Genomic DNA, 16,797 nt, shown 5'->3' with positions numbered 1-16,797 from the left:
CTGAGCTATTACTGCAGCCCCCAGAGGCTCCTAATGGGGAGTCTCTTTCAGGTTCCAGGGGTCTCTGTAGAGCTGTGTTCTCAACCCTGGCTCCCTGTCACAATCAGTGAAGCTTCTTGAGAAAATCCCAAGGCTCAGGCTGCACCCCAGACCAACGGAGTCAGAAACCCAGGCCCAGCTAGACAAGGGAGAACCCCAAGTTGGGTGCTAGGAACGCAGTTCAGTAGTAGAGCGTCGCCTAGCACATTCACCCGCATGGTCCCCGGTTCCAGCCTTAGCACTGAAAAAAAAAGAAAAAAGAAAAAAGAAAAGAAAGAAAGAAAGAAAAAATCCCAGGTAATTCCAATGTACGGCCAAATCTGAGAAGGCTTGCCGAACAGTTAATGTGTCCCATAAGACCCTTGCTATACCTGTCCCCTGTTTGGGGTTATATTGAGCTCCAGGCCCACTAGCCAGTGTAGGCTTCCGAAGCTTCTATAGTCAGCACTAGCATGCATCTGGCACACTCGAGTACGGCAGCAGCCATTATAAAATAGAGTACTGTTGCCCTACTCATCTGCAATAGGTGCTGCTTTGAACTTTAGAGTGCCCAGTGCTCTAGCCCTGTGCCCTGTCCCTGAACCCTTGCACCGCATCAGTTCTGAGTGGTCAGGACTCCTGAGGTCCTGGGTGTTAAATATTAGAATGTCACTCCCAGTTCTAATGTTGTGGTAAGGTGTCTCTGCTTTATAGTCAGAAAGGCCCCCTGAATTTTTCACTGTTATGTGACTTTGTCTCTCTGAGCCTCAGTTTCCTCATCTGGAAATTGAGTAACCAATGGGTTAAGAAACCCTCTCTCTCAGTGTAGGGGTGAAACTGAGAGGTTTAAAACAGAGGTCTCAATGTGAGCCTGCATCAGAGTCACTTGGCAGGCTTGGAAAGATTGCTGGTGCTGCCCCAGAGCTTCCGATTCAATCCTTCTGGGGTGGGAGCTGGAGATTTGCATTTCTTTTCTTTCTTTCCTTCTCTCTTCTTCCTTTCTTCCTTCCTTCCTTCCTTCCTTCCTTCCTTCCTTCCTTCCTTCCTTCCTTCTTTCCCTTCCCTCCCCGTTTCTTTCTTTTGTATAGGGGATTGAACTCAGAGGTGCTTTACCACTGAGTTAACTCCCCAGCACTTTTTATTTTTTATTATTATTATTATTTTTTAAAATATTATTTCTTGGTGTAGATGGACACAACACAATGCCTTTATTTTTATGTGATGCTGAGGATCGAACCTGGGTCCCGCCAATGCTAGGCGAGCGCTCTACCTCTGAGCCACAATCCCAGCCCCACTTTTTATTTTTAATTTTGAGACAGGGTCTCACTAAGTTGCTGAAGCTGGCCTCAAACTGGCCTCAGCCTCCCTGAGCCGAAGCCTGAGCCATCACATTAGCAAGACCTGCATTTTCACAGGTTCCCAAGTACTGCTGCCGCTGGGGTCCAGAGACCACATAGGACAACACCTAGCTGAAGGAACACAGGGAAGTGCATCCTGCCAAGAGCAGGCAGTCCTTTGGGCTGGTCAAAGGGGTGAGCTGTTCCCATCGCTCGGTGCGCACCCACTTTCCTGAACCTTCTGCCAGGCTCTGCCCATTCACTCTCCCAGCAGGGAGGAGCCACCCTGAATGTTTGGCCTTGGGTGTTGGGAGGATAAATCTAAAGAACTAGATTTAGACCTTTAGGGGCTGTGGTTACTGGCAATATGGCGTCCTTCCCCAGGTGTCATCCCGAGGGAAACAATGACCCTACGGGGAAGTCCAACTGGCGGTTGATTTTGGACTCTGGTCACATTGAAGATTTTTTTCCCCAAATATCAAAATCAACTATGTAAATGTGTTTTTGGGGTGGCACCTGCTTGGCTGGGGCTCCAGACATATTCCTACCTGCTGGTGGGCCATCCAGTGGCGCCTCCTCCGCCTCCCCCCAGGCCCTTCAGCTCTCTCCCGGGGATAAGACCCTCTGGCCTTCACGGGACTCCACTGCACCGACTGTTCCCTGCCCCTTCCGCTACCTGACTCTTCTAGTCCCCTTTTAGTCCCCTGTTTTATCCCCCTTTCTTTCTTTTCTTCTGAGCCTCAACAATGCTGGGTTCCCTCTGTTGGTTCCTAGGCCCAATCCCCCCAGCCTGGCTTCTGAGTAACACCCTCCTGGCCCCCACACCGCTTCCCCCACTGACTTCCTTCTTGCCAGAGCCAGTGACCTGATCTTAGCACGGGATTTGGAGTCAGAAGGCCTAGGCAGAGTTCTAAATCACTCACAGCTGTGTGACAATGAGCAACTTACAGCACTTCTCTGAGCCTCTATCACCTTGAAAATGGTTCACAATCACAGCCTTCTGTGAATTCCAAGGGTTCTAAAAGTTCAGATTCAAACAGGACCTTGAGAGGATCTACCACAGGGGCAAATCAGATGTTATGGGGCACATGACAGCTCCGGAAAAATCTGTCTTGTGTCACCCAGATCCATTGATTTAGAATTACCACAGACTGAGATAGCTAAGGACATACACAGAATCTGTGGTGGGAGGATCAGGAGGCTGTTGTCAGATCTGGGTTGAGTCCCAAGTTTGTCCCTTGCTAGTTGTATGCACTTGAGCAAGTCCCTGAGCCTCGGTCTCCTTACCAGTAAGGTGGAAGCCTGAGTGCTAATTTGTGAAGTCAAAGCCAGTACCCTAGGCTAAAGAATCGCCGAAGCTCGCGTGCGGTTTGCTTTTTTCTTCCATGCATACCTATTCTGTGCTTGGGAGTGTGCTAAAAACCTGTAATGCATAATCTCATTTAATCCCCATTCTAATCCTTTCAAGTGAGGACTTTTTCCCTCATTTGATTTATTATTTTTGGTGCTGAGGAATGAACCCAGGGCCATGTGTGTGCATATACTGTGCATATGCTTCACCCTGACTTTACAGATGAGGAAATGGAGGCACAGTGAGGCAAAGTGACTTGTCTAAGGTCACACAGCCAGTTAATGGCAGGAGCCAGAATTTGAACCCAAGGAGTCTGATTTTTAAGTCTGTGCTCTGACTTCTCTACGGAAGGTGCTCACAGGTAAGTAGGAGGCATGACTTGGTATCAGTAGGGACTCTAAGAGTCAGCCTGGGAATGGCCACCACCCTGGGGCTAAAGGGGGTAGGTGTGACTGTGGCTATGGGGAGGTAGGTATTGAGTGATGCTCTCCCCTGGAGCAAAGCCTGTAGATACACACCTTTATGTTTCATCCCAGACAGGGGGAGTGTCTCCCCTACATCCTGGCAAGGCCTGTGGGGCATAGCCCCCCTTCTCTGTCAGGCTTAGGAGAGACAGGCTTGGAGTTCCCCATCCTAGGCAGGGGGAGAGATGCCTCATCCCATGGCTGAGCCCAGTCTGGGGGCCTTGAGTTATTAATAGCTGCCTGCAGCGCTGTGTCATCCAGCTGGTGACTCAGGGATCCAGGATCAGCCCCCTCCCCATCCTGATGGGGCCTCCACCTGAGGGAGGGGTTTAAAGTGTAATTTATGAGTCCGGACAGGGGGTCAGGATAGTTGGGGGCCGCCCAGGGGTGCATCCTGCCCTCTGCCTCCTCTCCGGGGGCCTTGGCTAAACTCTGTTGTGGTTCTGGAAGGAGGGACTGGGGAAGTGGGGAAGGGGATGTGGTAACCAGAACCACTTCCTGCCATTGCTGTGTTGAAAGCCAAGCTTCCCCCAAGTTCCCCTTGATGGGGGCTGGGGAGCTGGGAGGGGGGGTAAGGAGGAAGTTGGGGGATGAGGAGAAGCGGGCTCCTGCCTGGACGAACTCCAGGAATCAAGCTCTGGGGTCCTGGCTGGACTCTGTCCTTGCTGCCCATTTGTGACTGTCCTGAAGGCAGTCACAATCAGAGTGGCAGCAAGCACTTAGTACCCCGTGCCAGGCACTTTGTAAGTGTTAACCCTTGATCCTTACGGCGGTCCCATGAGGGCAGTACTATTATTACCCCCTTAACAGATGGGGACTGAGAGGCACTGATAAGTTCTGCCAGTCGCTCAGGTCATGCGGCATGTTCGTGGGAGAGCTGAGGTTTGGATTTAGGCAACGCAGCTCTGCAGTGTGGGCTCTTGCCCTCTGCTCCTTACTGTCCTACATACTGTCCCCTGCTTGCTCTGCGACCACTTGGCCCTCAGTTTCCTCATCTGCACAGGTAATTGGAGTAGATAAAGTCACAGCCCTTTAGGATGCTTGTCTCCCTGATAGTTACTCATTCAAATTCTCCTCCACTGGACTCTCATCTCCATAAGTAAGGGATGGAGGCGAGCTTGGTCACTACTGTAGTCCCAATTTTTAGAACAATGTCTGGCCCATAAAACTCAACAAGTGTTTGTTGTGTGAATAGTGTTTAAGGGTTTGAGGGTCATCACAAATAGTTTGAGAATCTTTTTTTTTTTTTTTTTTTAGAGAGAGAGAGAGAATTTCAATATTTATTTTTCAGTTTTTGGCTGACACAACATCTTTGTTTGTATGTGGTGCTGAGGATCGAACCCGGGCAGCACGCATGCCAGATGAGCGTGCTACCGCTTGAGCCACATCCCCAGCCCTAGTTTGAGAATCTAATGAAAGTTTTTGGATGCTTTATTTCAAAAATCAATTTATACCAGTGGTTCTGCCCCTCCCTCTTACCCAGGGGACATTTGGCAATGTTTGGCAACATTTCTGGTTGTCACAACTGGCAGGGGGAGGTGCTACTGGCATCTAGTAGGAAGAGGGGCTGAGGATGCTGGGCCACGTCCTATAGTGCACAGGGCAGCCCCTCAAAGCAGAATGATCCAGCCCCAAATATCAAGAGAGCCAAGTTTGAGAAATATGGCGTGCACGCATACATAGGACATATTTTGTGCAATCGATGGCAAATTGGCTGTAGCTCATGACTTCTTCTAAAGCCTATGCCTGCTACCCAGGGGAAGACCCTTCGCATTGGAGGATCTTTCACTGCGTTTCCATCTCCAAAAATCATGCTGGTCTTTGACTTCATACCCCCAAGTTAAAACTATAGTTCCCCTGGGTCCTCCATCTTCCGATCTCTCAGATGCTGGAGGCCCCTCTGTTGTCTTCAATGGGCAGCAGATAATCAAAGGAGAAGGGTCCAGGCTGAAGGCACCCCACTAGTCCACCCTTTGCCCCTGTCTGCATTCTGGTCATCTCAGTTCCCTGTAAATGATAATAAACACGAGCCAAGTACAGTGGTGTATGTCTGTGATCCCAGCAACTGAGGCCGAGGCAGGAGGGTCCACAAGTTCAAGATCAGCCTCAGCAATTCAGTGAGGCCTTAAGCACCTTAACAAGATAAGACCCTGTCTCAGAATTGGAAAAGAAAAAAAAAAATTTTTAAGGGGCTGGGGCCGGGCATGTGGTACATGCCTATAATCCCAATGGCTTAGGAGGCTGAGGATAGCAAGTTCAAAGCCAGCCTCAGCAACAGCAAGGTGCTGAGCAATTCATTGGGACTCTGTCTCTAAATAAAATACAAAATAGGGCTGGGGAAGTGGCTCAGTGATCAAGTGACTCTGAGTTCAATCCCCAGTACCAAGGAAAAGAAAAGAAAAACAAGGATCTGGGAATGTGGTTCAGTGGCAAGATACCTCTGGGGGTTTGATCCCTACTACTCCTACTCAAGATGGAAAGCCTCCAAAGGAGGCGGCCCATGGCTTGAGTCCTGACTCTGGGTATTAATTTGCTGTGTGGCCACAAGCAAGTTCCTTAACTGTCCAAGCCTCAGTTCCCTCCTCTGAATAGGAGGGGGTTGCTCATCAAACCTACCTCATGGATGGTGGGGATGAACTGAGAAGCCCGCAGAGAGCTTACCACTGTGCTCAACACGTCAGCCTCAAAGAATAACACAGTCAACCTCCATTGACATGGAGGTCAAGTGACTTGCCCGAGATCACAGAGCTGGAAAGTGGCAGAGCTGGCGCTGAAGTCCAGGACTGCATGACTCCAAAACAAATTCTCATTAAATAGGAAACTTCAGAGCTTCTGTTTTCCTGTCTCACAACCTCATTTATTAGGTGTATGTAAAATGCCTGACACCTGCTAGGTAATGTATTTGTAGTACTAGAGACTGAACCCAGAGGGGCTCTGCCACTGAGTATACCCCCAGCCATTTTTAAATTTTTTATTGGGAGACGGGGTCTCAATAGGTTGCCAAGGCTGGGCTTGAATTTGCCTCAGCCTCCTGAGTGGCTAAGATTATAGGTGTGTGCCCCCACACCTGGCTACTAGATACTTTTATGAATTCCTGAGAATTGAACCTAGGGGCACTCTACCACTGAGCTACACCCCAGCCCTTTTTATTTTTTATTTTGAGAAGGGTCTTGCTAAATTGCCCAAGCTGACCTCAAACTTGCTATCTTTCTGCTTCAGCTCCCCAAGTTGCTGGCACCATACTACCCACGCCTGCCTGGTTAGCCCATTTGAATTGTTATTGTTGTTCTTCCCAAATAAGGCCTTGGAGAAGGCAAAAAATATAGGCCCTGCCCCACATTGGCTGGCTGGATGGAAGGGAGGGAGGGAGGCTTCTGGTTACTGGAGAACTGATTATTGGTGCGGAAGCCTTCCCTAGATGGAGCAGGGCTGCCAAGGGAAAGGGCGGTCAGAATCCAAAGCCGGAAGTGGGAAGGCACTTACCCAGGTCACAGGGTGGGCATAGAGCCAAAGACCCTAGTGTTCTCATTCCCGGTCACAATCCTGGTCTTGGCCTCTGTAATTAAAAATCACCACCATCTACTGGGGACTTAAAATGTACTCAGTACTAAGCATTGTATGTATTTGATCTTATTTATCTGCACATCAGTTTAGGGACCAAAAGTCCATTTTTTACCGCTGAGGAAACAAATTCAGCATGGTGAGGACATTTGCCCGAGGCCCTGAAAGAAGAATACAGCCAACTCTGCTGGTTTGCAGAAGCATAAAGGCTTCCTTTACTATCCTGAGCACAGGGGGTTCCCCAGGAGAAATCCCCCAGGTCGTGCCTCCAGAACCCAGACCTTCCGCCCCCAGATGGGAAAGGAAGCCGAGTCCAGACAGGTTTTCAGGGAGGAGATGAGAACACAGAACCCGGAGTGTGGGGAGGGGCTAAGATGGGACTCTGGCCAAGGCCACATAGCTGGAAAATGGCAAAGGTGGGACTGAAATCCAAGGAGGGGATGCAGCAGATGGACAGAGGTGGGCTGGGGATTTCAAGGAGTCTGGACAAGGGGCCTGGGGAAGGAGGTTCTGTGGCTGACCACTTGAGGCTTTTAGATTGAGGGCTGGGGGAGTCCACCCGCTCCCTCCCTTTCCCACAAACTCTGCAGTTTGCAAAACCAACCCCTCCCTGAGCGCCTGCGGTTTCCTGCGGGTCTGGGGTCCTGCCTGACTCTGCAGTGGAGCTGCGGCAGGAGGGGACAGGAGGAGTGGTGTAAGACCTTTCTTTGCCTTCTAGGGCTGGGGCTGCCACACACACACACACACACCCTGAGTCAGCACTTGCCTGGAGGGGCGGGGCAGGGTCACTGATTCAGTTAGTGGCAACTCTTTAAAGCCCCTGCTAGGACAGCTGCAGCCAGACACGGCTACCCTCACCATGAGATCCTGGCAGCCCCTGGTCCTGGCACTCCTGGTGCTGGGATGTTGCTCTGCCGCACCTGCACAGCGCCAGCCCGCCTTTGTGGTCTTCCCCAGAGACCTGAGAACCACCAATCTCACTGATATGCAGCTGGCACAGGTAAGCAAACACCCCCAAGGAGAGTCGGGGAGGGCTGGCCAGGAAGGTATGCAGTGGACCAAAGGGGGCATGGGGCCTCAGAGATATTCAGGGACGTCTTGGGATGATGGGGAACAGAGGTGTCTGGGGTGAGGCACTGGGGTCTGCAATGTTTAGAGCAGATAACAGAAAATGGGGGTTGCTAGGTGGGCAATGGAAGATGGTGTGGGGGACGGGACACTGGAGGATTCTGGAGTGGTCAAGAATTGGGAGTGAACAAGGGTAAGCCCCAGGGGTCTTAGGGAGAGCCGTGCCCAGGGGTGGGAAGGAGCTGAGGGAGTCTGCAGGAGGTGGATTCTTGAATGGGCAGCACGAGTGTCCTGGATATAATGCCTTACTGATCACCCCTGAGCACCTGAGAGACTAGTCCTGGGCCAGAAGGGCAGAGAAAGGGGCTGGGCTCTGGGATGTCTCTGCTCTCCATCCTCAGGAATACCTGTTCCGCTACGGTTACACTCGCGTGGCTGAGATGCATACCGATGCACTGTCCCTGCGCCCAGCTCTGCTGCTTCTGCAGAAGCGGCTGTCCCTGCCCCAGACTGGTCAGCTGGACAGCGCCACCCTGAAGGCCATGCGAACCCCACGCTGCGGTGTCCCAGATCTGGGCAAATTTCAAACGTTTGAGGGTGATCTCAAGTGGCACCACCACAACATCACATACTGGTGAGCGGTTGGGGTCAGAGTGGGTGACCAGGGTGGGGTCTGGATCCGGGTTTGTACTGAGGTGATCACATCCTGTCTTAGGTCCTGGATCCACTACTTGTAGGGCCTGGGGCAAAAGGCTCCACCTCTGAGCCTCAGTTTCCCTTTCTGAGTGGAACTTCTGTCAGGTCCATTGTGGGGACCCAAACGGAGGGGTGGGGGATACCTGAGGGGGATGCCCTCAGGGAACGAGGCATATGTTGAAGACTCTGAAACGTGGGGTGTCGCTGCTGTCCTGCTCCAGCCTCTCACTTCTGACCTCTTTCCTCCCACCTTCCCCTACAGGATCCAAAACTACTCGGAAGATTTGCCCCGCGACGTGATCGACGATGCCTTTGCCCGTGCCTTCGCCGTGTGGAGCGCAGTGACGCCGCTCACCTTCACTCGCGTGTATGGCCGGGAAGCAGACATCGTCATCCAGTTTGGTGTCGCTGGTGAGAAGGGGCAAATCAGGACTCCCGGACCAGGAATGGGAGGGAGGGCCAAGGAGAGCAGAGCCGCGGTGGACCCGCTTTCCTGGTGGCCTTGACGGCCACTGGCGCGCAGGGCGCCCCCGCCTGCGGGAGGGCAGAGCTCCCGCCAGGCTTGGAAAGCCGTGAGCGGGGAGGTTTCCGGGCCACGCTGGGTCCCGCGCCCTTGCACAGCGCACAACCTACCCAGCGATACTTGGCTGACTCGGGTTCCTTCTTCATCTTTAGAGCATGGAGACGGGTATCCCTTCGACGGGAAAGACGGGCTTCTGGCACACGCCTTTCCTCCTGGCCCCGGTATTCAGGGAGACGCCCACTTCGATGATGAAGAGTTGTGGTCGCTGGGCAAGGGCGTCGGTGAGATCTGGAGCCGCCCCGGAGTCCCTACAAGCCTGCCTCCTCCATTCCCTTCTCCCACGTCCATAAGCAGCCTTCCTGACTCTAGTCCTCTTCCCGCAGTGGTTCCTACCCACTTTGGAAACGCAAATGGAGCCCCCTGTCACTTCCCCTTCACCTTTGAGGGCCGCTCCTACTCCGCCTGCACCACGGACGGCCGCACCGACGGCGCTCCTTGGTGCAGCACGACCGCCAACTATGACACGGACCGCAAGTTCGGCTTCTGCCCCAGTGAGAGTGAGTGAGGGGGTCATGGCAGGGATGTGGGTGTCACTACCCTTGAAGGTCCAGAATCTTAGATTCTAATCCCATCTTTGCCACCAGTGCTGTGTGGCCTGCAAGTCATTCTCCTGCTCTCTGGGCCCAATTTCCTGAACTGAAGGGAGGAGGGTTGGACTGCAAGTGGTCTGTGGGTCAAAGCATTTGCTGTGCTGCACGAGAAGGTAAATTGTTCTCACCTCCCCAGAACTCTACACCCAGCATGGCAATGCAGATGGCAAACCCTGCGTGTTTCCATTCATCTTCGAGGGCAATTCCTACTCTGCCTGCACCACCCAAGGTCGCTCTGATGGCTATCGCTGGTGTGCCACCACCGACAACTATGACCAGGACAAGCTTTATGGCTTCTGCCCAACTCGAGGTACCTAGTCTGCCTACCTGATTCGGCCTTCCTCTGCCATCCTGCATCGGTTCCTCAAATGTGGCTCCTTCACTCATTATTCTGTCTCTACTCCTTCCTCATCCACACACCATGACTATGTCCCCTTGCCCTAACTTCCAGTTACCCAGCCAAAAGTCCAGGGCTTGGACTTTCCTTGCTCAGCCTGAGGCCTCTTCCTTGGTTTGGTGACCTAGGCCCTGACCATTGGGGACGCGGGTCTCTGCTGTGCTCCATAGCGTCCATAGGCTTTAGAAATAGGCCACCAAGATCCTCTAGCTCCTTGCTTGGCCCCCCCTGGCACTTTATTGGACCCAGTCCCCTGGCTCACCAACACTCTGGGTCTCTCCAGCTGACGCAACTGTGATTGGGGGCAACTCCGCCGGGGAGCTGTGCGTCTTCCCCTTTATCTTCCTGGGCAAGGAGTACTCGACCTGTACCAGCGATGGCCGTAATGATGGGCGCCTCTGGTGCGCCACCACCTCCAACTTCGACAATGACAAGAAGTGGGGCTTCTGCCCAGACCAAGGTGAGCGGGATGGTTCAGGGGCTTCCAGGCTGGGGGCTGTGGCCTGGGCGGTAGTGGTGGTTGGGTGGCCAGTGCTGGGGGCTCTGCCCGGAGCTACATCTCAGGTTCCTTCCCTCCAGGATACAGCCTGTTCCTTGTAGCGGCGCACGAGTTCGGTCATGCGCTGGGTCTGGATCACTCATCAGTGCCAGAGGCGCTCATGTACCCCATGTATCGCTTCCTGGAGGGCTCCCCGCTGCACGAGGACGACGTGAAGGGTATCCAGCATCTCTATGGTGAGGCTGCGGGACAGGGGTGGACGCAGCAGAGGAAATGGGGTAGCTCAGCCACAGGACCAGGGAATGCCAGAGGGGGAGGACCTCAACATCCGTCGGGGTGGGGCCTGGGAGCAGTCGCTGCCTGGTCAATGCTTGGAGATGGTGCTAAGGAACCCACACTCTAGGGAGAGGTAGATATGGTTCAAAAGCCAGACAAGCCACTTCATAGCCAGGTGACCTTGGGTATATCAGTTCACCTCTCAGTTTCCTGTCTGTAAAGTGTTAATTTTAGTACTTGCCTCAAAGGGCTGTCATGAAATTTAATGAGTTAGAATGACGTGTGGCATATAGGAAGCATCGTGTGTTTGATATTTTCATTGTCGTGATCTAGTGTTAGTTCCTCATTAAAAAAATGGGGATATGGAGGGTTGGGGTATAGCTCAGTGCTGAGTGTCATGTGCAAAGACCTGGGTTCAGTTCCCAGCACTACACACACACACACACACACACACACAGAGAGAGAGAGAGAAAGGAGCAAAAACAGGTGAGGGTATAAAAGAATCTAAGTCATAGTTTTTTTGTTTTTTGGTTTTTTAAGATCAAAGGCTAACCTGTGAGTTTCTAAAGCCCTCAGCACTGTTTGGGATGGTGAGCCTCTGTCCTCTGTGCACAGGGCCCAGGCCAGGAAAAGTATGACTTGAATGAAAGCCGAGGGCGTGGGGAGCGCCTGCAGGCGGCTGGGAGAAGGACGGCTCAGGCTAGCGAGGAGAGCTGCGCCTGCGCGGGGCTCCGCTGGGCCGCGGGAGTGGAGCCGGAGTCTCAGTCAGGGTCTCTCTTTAGGTTCTCGGCCTGAACCTGATCCAAGACCTCCGTCCACCACCACACCTGAGCCGCAGCCCACCGCTCCCCCGACGGTCTGCCCCACCGCACCCCCCACCGCCCGCCCCTCAGAGCTCCCCACAACCGGCCCTACAGGCCCCCCTTCAGCTGGCCCTACAGGTCCTCCCACGGCTGGTCCTTCTGAGGCCCCAGTGACTTTGGATCCGGTGGACAGTCCCTGCAATGTGGACGTTTTCGACGCCATTGCGGAGATCGGGAACTATCTGCACGTCTTCAAGGATGGGTGAGTGGGCGGGGGTGTGCGGATGAGGGTGTGCGTGCAGGAAGAACCGCCTTCTCCGCCCGCTGGCCCCAGGCTCGATGCTCAGCGCCCTGTCCTGCCCTTTTCACGTCCTCAGACGGTATTGGCGATTCTCTGAGGGCAGAGGACCCCGGCTGCAGGGCCCCTTCCTTATCGCCGACACGTGGCCCGCGTTGCCCGCCCGACTGGACTCTGCCTTCGAGGAGCCACTCTCCAAGAAGATTTTCTTCTTCTCGGGTTAGTTTTCTGCTCTCTTGCTCCGACACCTCTCATCCTGCGCCAGGCAGGGAGGATCAAGAGACCCACTGTGACCGGTGAAGCATACATCAGTGCCAGGTGCGAAGGTGCACCCTGTGATCCCAGCAACTCGGGAGGCTGAGGCAGGAGGAGGCCTAGTTCCAGGCCAGTCTCAGCAATTTAGCGAGGCCCTAAGCAATTTAGTGAGACTCTGTCTCAAATTAAAAATAAAAAAAAGAAAAGGCTGGAGATGTAGCTCAGAGTTACAGCGCCCTAGGACTTAATTCCTAGCACCTAAATAAATAAATAAATAAATTTAATGAAATAAAAAATTACACGATTGAAAAAGGGCGCCCCCTCCTGGTACCCGCAAATTGTCATATTTTCTGGGGTTGCATTTGGGTCCGGCTGCTCGCCACCCCTTACACACTGGTACCCAGCTGTTGGGCCTCTTGGCTACGGAGACTCCGGGTACTCCGGGCTAGGAAAGGCCTGGCCGGCTTCTCCCCTCGGACATTCAAGGAGGACGTCCGTCCCTGCCCCGCATGCCCAGTCCGACGTGACCCTTCTCCCCTGCAGGGCGCCAAGTGTGGGTGTACACGGGAGCGTCAGTGCTGGGCCCGCGGCGTCTGGACAAGCTGGGTCTGGGCTCTGAGGTGACCCAAGTCACCGGGGTCCTCCCGCGTGGCGGGGGCAAGGCGCTGCTGTTCAGCAGGCATCTCTTCTGGAGGTGAGAGCCACGCGGCCGCCGGCAGGGGGAGCCCGGGCGCCGTCGCCCGCCCGCGGGCTCACTCAGCACCGTCCCTTCGCCTCCCGCCCCCCCCCCCCCCCCCCCCCCCCCCCGGCTGCAGGTTCGACGTGAAGACGCAGAGAGTGGATTCCCGGAGCCCCACTCGGGTGGATCAGATGTTCCCCGGGGTGCCCTTGAACACGCACGACATCTTCCAATACCGAGGTGAGGCTGCGGTGCGAGCCAGAGAGGGTCCCTTTAGGAGACACACCCACACTCGCCCCACTGCGAAGGCGACTGGACAAATTCTCAACAAGAAAGAAAAGGGTCCCTGGAGATTGGGAAAGTGCCCCAGCACTGACCGACTAACTCTCTGTAGAGGCAGAGATGTCCCCAAGTCTTACAGGGAGTCAGCAGCAGAGTCAGGACCAGGACCCAGAATAACCGCGTCCCCAACAGGAAGCTGTTTCCCCTTTAGCACAGGATGTAAGCTTTGCAAGGGGGCATGTTCCTTTGTCACACAGCAACTATCAGGTGCCATGTGGCAAGAGCTATGCAGCCACTGGGATACAGTGAGAGAAAAGGCAGCTCCTAGCTGGGCGTCTCTGGGCAAGCCACTGCCGCTCTTGGAGCCTCCGCGTTCCCATCTGTGAGTTGGGGACGATTAGAGCTAGAGTTACTGTACTTTCTTCTTCTTCTTCTTCTTCTTCTTCTTCTTCTTCTTCTTCTTCTTCTTCTTCTTCTTCTTCTTCTTCTTCTTCTTCTTTACTGCTCATATGCTATCAGTTGACAAGATCTGTTCTCTTAACAGACAAAATCATTTTTGAATCTAGCATTTTTTACTATCTCCTTTGCAAACACTTTAATCCAAGCCATATTGGTTTCCAATAACCTTTGGTGTATTCCCTGAGAGTAGGGAGGGGAATGGTCCAGGCATGACCCCCAGCCTATTCCAAGGTCAAGGAAACTTACACTATCTGACCCCTGCTGTCCCATCCTCTCTGCTGCTACCGTCATTCCCTGTACTCCACCTCCACCTGCTGCTCTTTAAACAGATCAAGGTCATTCCTGTCTTAGGGCCTTTGTGCCTTCTGTTCCCTCTGTCTGGAAGTCTCTTTCCCTACATTGTCACCAGGCTCCCTCTCTCTCATCCTTCAGATCTCAGTGTTAAGGCCACCTCAGAGAACCCTCGTTACCTTTTCACTTAGGAGTTTCTTTTTTTAAAATATTTATTTATTTTTAGGTGTAGATGGACACAACACAATGCCTTTATTTTTATGTGGTGCTGAGGATCAAACCTGGGTCCCACCCGTGCTAGGCGAGCGCTCTACCGCTGAGCCACAATCCCAGCCCAGGAGTTTGTATTTCTTCCATAGCTTTCTACATTGTCAGAACCAATTTCATTTGTCTTCATATTTGTTTATTAGTCCTCTGACTTGCGCCACTAGAGTATAAGCACCAAAAGAATTCAGATCATGCCTATATATATGTATTTTTTTTTGGTTTTGTTTTTTGCTATATCTCTAATACCTCCAACAGTCTTGGCACATAGTAGGTACTCAATAATTTTAATCATATTCATCTTTTTTTAAGAAAATTAGAGTCAGTAATTTTTTTTTTGCAGTACTAGGGTCTTGTTCATGCTAGTCAAGTCGTATACCTCTGAGCCACACCCCCAGCTCCAGTAAAAATTTTTTGAATGAATACATGGATTTGCTCAATGAATAATATTGAGTGAATTACTTTGAGTATTAAGATAGGCCATCCATTCATTTATTTTCTAGTTCATTCACAAAATCTGTAGGGAGCACCTACTGTGTGCCAGTGCCTTCCAGCATCTCACAGGCAGGTGGTGGAGATGGAAGTGTCATGTAAAAATCTTGGAAAAATCTAGAAAGCCAGGAGGGATGATTGTAAAGCTCTTGCTCCTGTGTCTGCAGATGTTTGTGGGGGTGGGGTGGGAGTCACCCCTCTCATGCCTGCCTATCCCCTGCAGAGAAAGCCTACTTCTGTCAGGACCGCTTCTTCTGGCGAGTGAGTTCCAAGAAGGAGGTGAACCAGGTGGACCAAGTGGGCTACGTGACCTATGACCTCCTGCAGTGCCCTGAGGACTAGGGCTCCCATCCGGCTCCAGCAGCGCAGTGCAGGTCCCCACGGGGAAGAAGCCAGTTTGCAGGATACAAACTGGTGAAGTCTTCTAGAACACAGAGAGAAGTGGGGGTGGGCTGGGCCCTCTCTTCACAGCTTTCTTTTTTGTCTGAATGTTTCTAATAAACTTGGATTCTCTAACCTTTAGGAGCAGCTTTCCTTTATGTATGTTCGCATTTTACGGGTGTTTTCATATTTGCTTATTAGTCCTCTGTCTTGCCCCACTAGAGTATAAGCATCCAAAGAATTGAGACCTCCAACAGTCTTGGCACACAGTAGGTACTCAGTAATTTTTATCATATTCATTTTTTTTTATCTTGGATTCTCCTCCGTCATATGGACGGATGTATATATTTCACTGATAGAGTGCTTACTAGGTGCCAGGCAGGGTTCTGGGATTCTCATAAATATTAACGTATCCAGTCCTTCCTATTAGAAATGTTTGTGATTGCTTCTATTTTACTGCTGAGGAAATGACCTATTTATTCATCCATCAAACATTTATGGAGCCCCTTCATGGAGTGAGGCTCTGTGCTCGGCACTGGAGACAGAGGAATGAATTGGTCTAATCCTTCTCTCAAGGACCTCCCAGTGGTCCTCAGACCTTAGAGGGAATGACAGTGTTCTCAGAGCTTGCTTAGAACATGCAGAGCCTGTTATCCTTGTGTGTGTGTGTGTGTGTGTGTGTGTGTGTGTGTGTAAGAGAAAGAGAGAGAGAGATTGATTCTGTGCATCGCGGTTGAAGTAGGAGAACATTTCCCAGCCAGGATGCCCTCTCACCTGGAACTGGTTGGGGAGGATGAACAAGGGCATCTTCCTGTGCCAACAGGCCCATCTTCATAGAGGGAATCTGCTAAGAATTGTGAACTGTTCTGTGCCCCTCACATGTGTGTGTATGCAACAACAGATACTCGGATGGTGCTTGCAGCGTTTTTCATATGGCAACAGCCTAAGAGCCTGGGATGAGGCAGTGAGTAAGTAAAATATGCACACAAACATGACAGTAGCTACCTCTTGTACATCATCATGTGCCAGGCCCTGTTCCAAGTGTGAGTAAAACCATCCCGTGAGACAGGTACTACTGTTGCCCTCCAGGAACTATTATAGTCATCACCAGCCCCCTGTTTTACACATGAGAAGCTAAGGCCAAGTGACCCAGTTCACCCCAGGCCTCACAGCTAGTGAGCAGTGACAGTGGCATTGGAATGTGCGCTCTTGGTGCAAACAGTGGGAGAAGAGAAAAAGCAAGGGGGGTTGATGAACTCAACGATGCAGTGGTGGCATGTGGATAGGAGAGGACAAAAAGGATTCTAGAATGGTTGAGATAGGAGAAAGGGCGAGGGCCAGCTGAGAGAAGACCCAGATGCCAAGATGAGTTGTGTGGGTTTGACCTCACAGGACAGTGGGGGACCTCGACTGAAGAGTGGGGTGCGTGAGTGGAGGTGTTGGGTTTCATTACATCAGATCATCTCCTGGACCGGAAGCCTAAGTGGGAATTTAAAGAGGAGTTCAGAGAACTGCCCCCAGGTTTCTTCTGGGGGAACCCACTCTCCAAAGTCCTCTGTTTCTCGCCCAGGAGTGACCCACCTTTAAAATCCCTCTCACCTCCCGTCCACCTCTAGACACGATTCTGTTTCTCTGCTTTCATCCTCATCACAGGAAAACTCCCCCCATATGGTCTCTATTCCCCAGCTCCCCTTCTCAATTCCCATCCTCCTCTCACTAATCCCGCCTCCTGTCAGCCCCACTAAGCCACCAC

The 16,797-nt window shown here is 52.2% G+C and overlaps 1 protein-coding gene across 1 annotated transcript; it reads left to right on the top strand.

The window, feature by feature from the left end:
• The first annotated feature begins 7,455 nt into the window (after positions 1-7,455).
• Positions 7,456-15,185, top strand: Mmp9 (matrix metallopeptidase 9). The gene is made up of 13 exons (XM_046433958.1): positions 7,456-7,731; positions 8,201-8,433; positions 8,758-8,906; positions 9,171-9,299; positions 9,402-9,575; positions 9,805-9,978; positions 10,349-10,525; positions 10,645-10,800; positions 11,623-11,905; positions 12,021-12,160; positions 12,740-12,890; positions 13,012-13,115; positions 14,887-15,185. The coding sequence occupies exons 1-13, from the start codon at positions 7,591-7,593 to the stop codon at positions 15,003-15,005; spliced, it is 2,130 nt and encodes a 709-aa protein (XP_046289914.1). The 5' UTR covers positions 7,456-7,590; the 3' UTR covers positions 15,006-15,185.
• Positions 15,186-16,797: the final 1,612 nt, after the last annotated feature.

The sequence above is a fragment of the Marmota monax genome, unplaced genomic scaffold (genome assembly GCF_021218885.2).
Source record: "Marmota monax isolate L192 unplaced genomic scaffold, Marmota_monax_Labrador192_F-V1.1 WCK01_AAM20220418_F8-fsc00014, whole genome shotgun sequence".
NCBI classification, from domain to species: domain Eukaryota; kingdom Metazoa; phylum Chordata; class Mammalia; order Rodentia; family Sciuridae; genus Marmota; species Marmota monax.
The sequence above is the reverse complement of the archived record's forward strand: the minus strand, read 5'-3'. Positions and strand labels throughout refer to the sequence as shown.

What these genes read in the sequence shown, in the direction of transcription:
- Mmp9 (XM_046433958.1), top strand. Translation starts at nt 7,591, where the DNA reads ATGAGATCCTGGCAGCCCCTGGTCCTGGCACTCCTGGTGCTGGGATGT. An exon ending in CGGCTTCTGCCCCAGTGAGA is followed by an intron (nt 9,576 to 9,804) that starts GTGAGTGAGGGG and finishes TCACCTCCCCAG; the next exon opens with AACTCTACACCCAGCATGGC. An exon ending in CTGCACGTCTTCAAGGATGG is followed by an intron (nt 11,906 to 12,020) that starts GTGAGTGGGCGG and finishes TCACGTCCTCAG; the next exon opens with ACGGTATTGGCGATTCTCTG.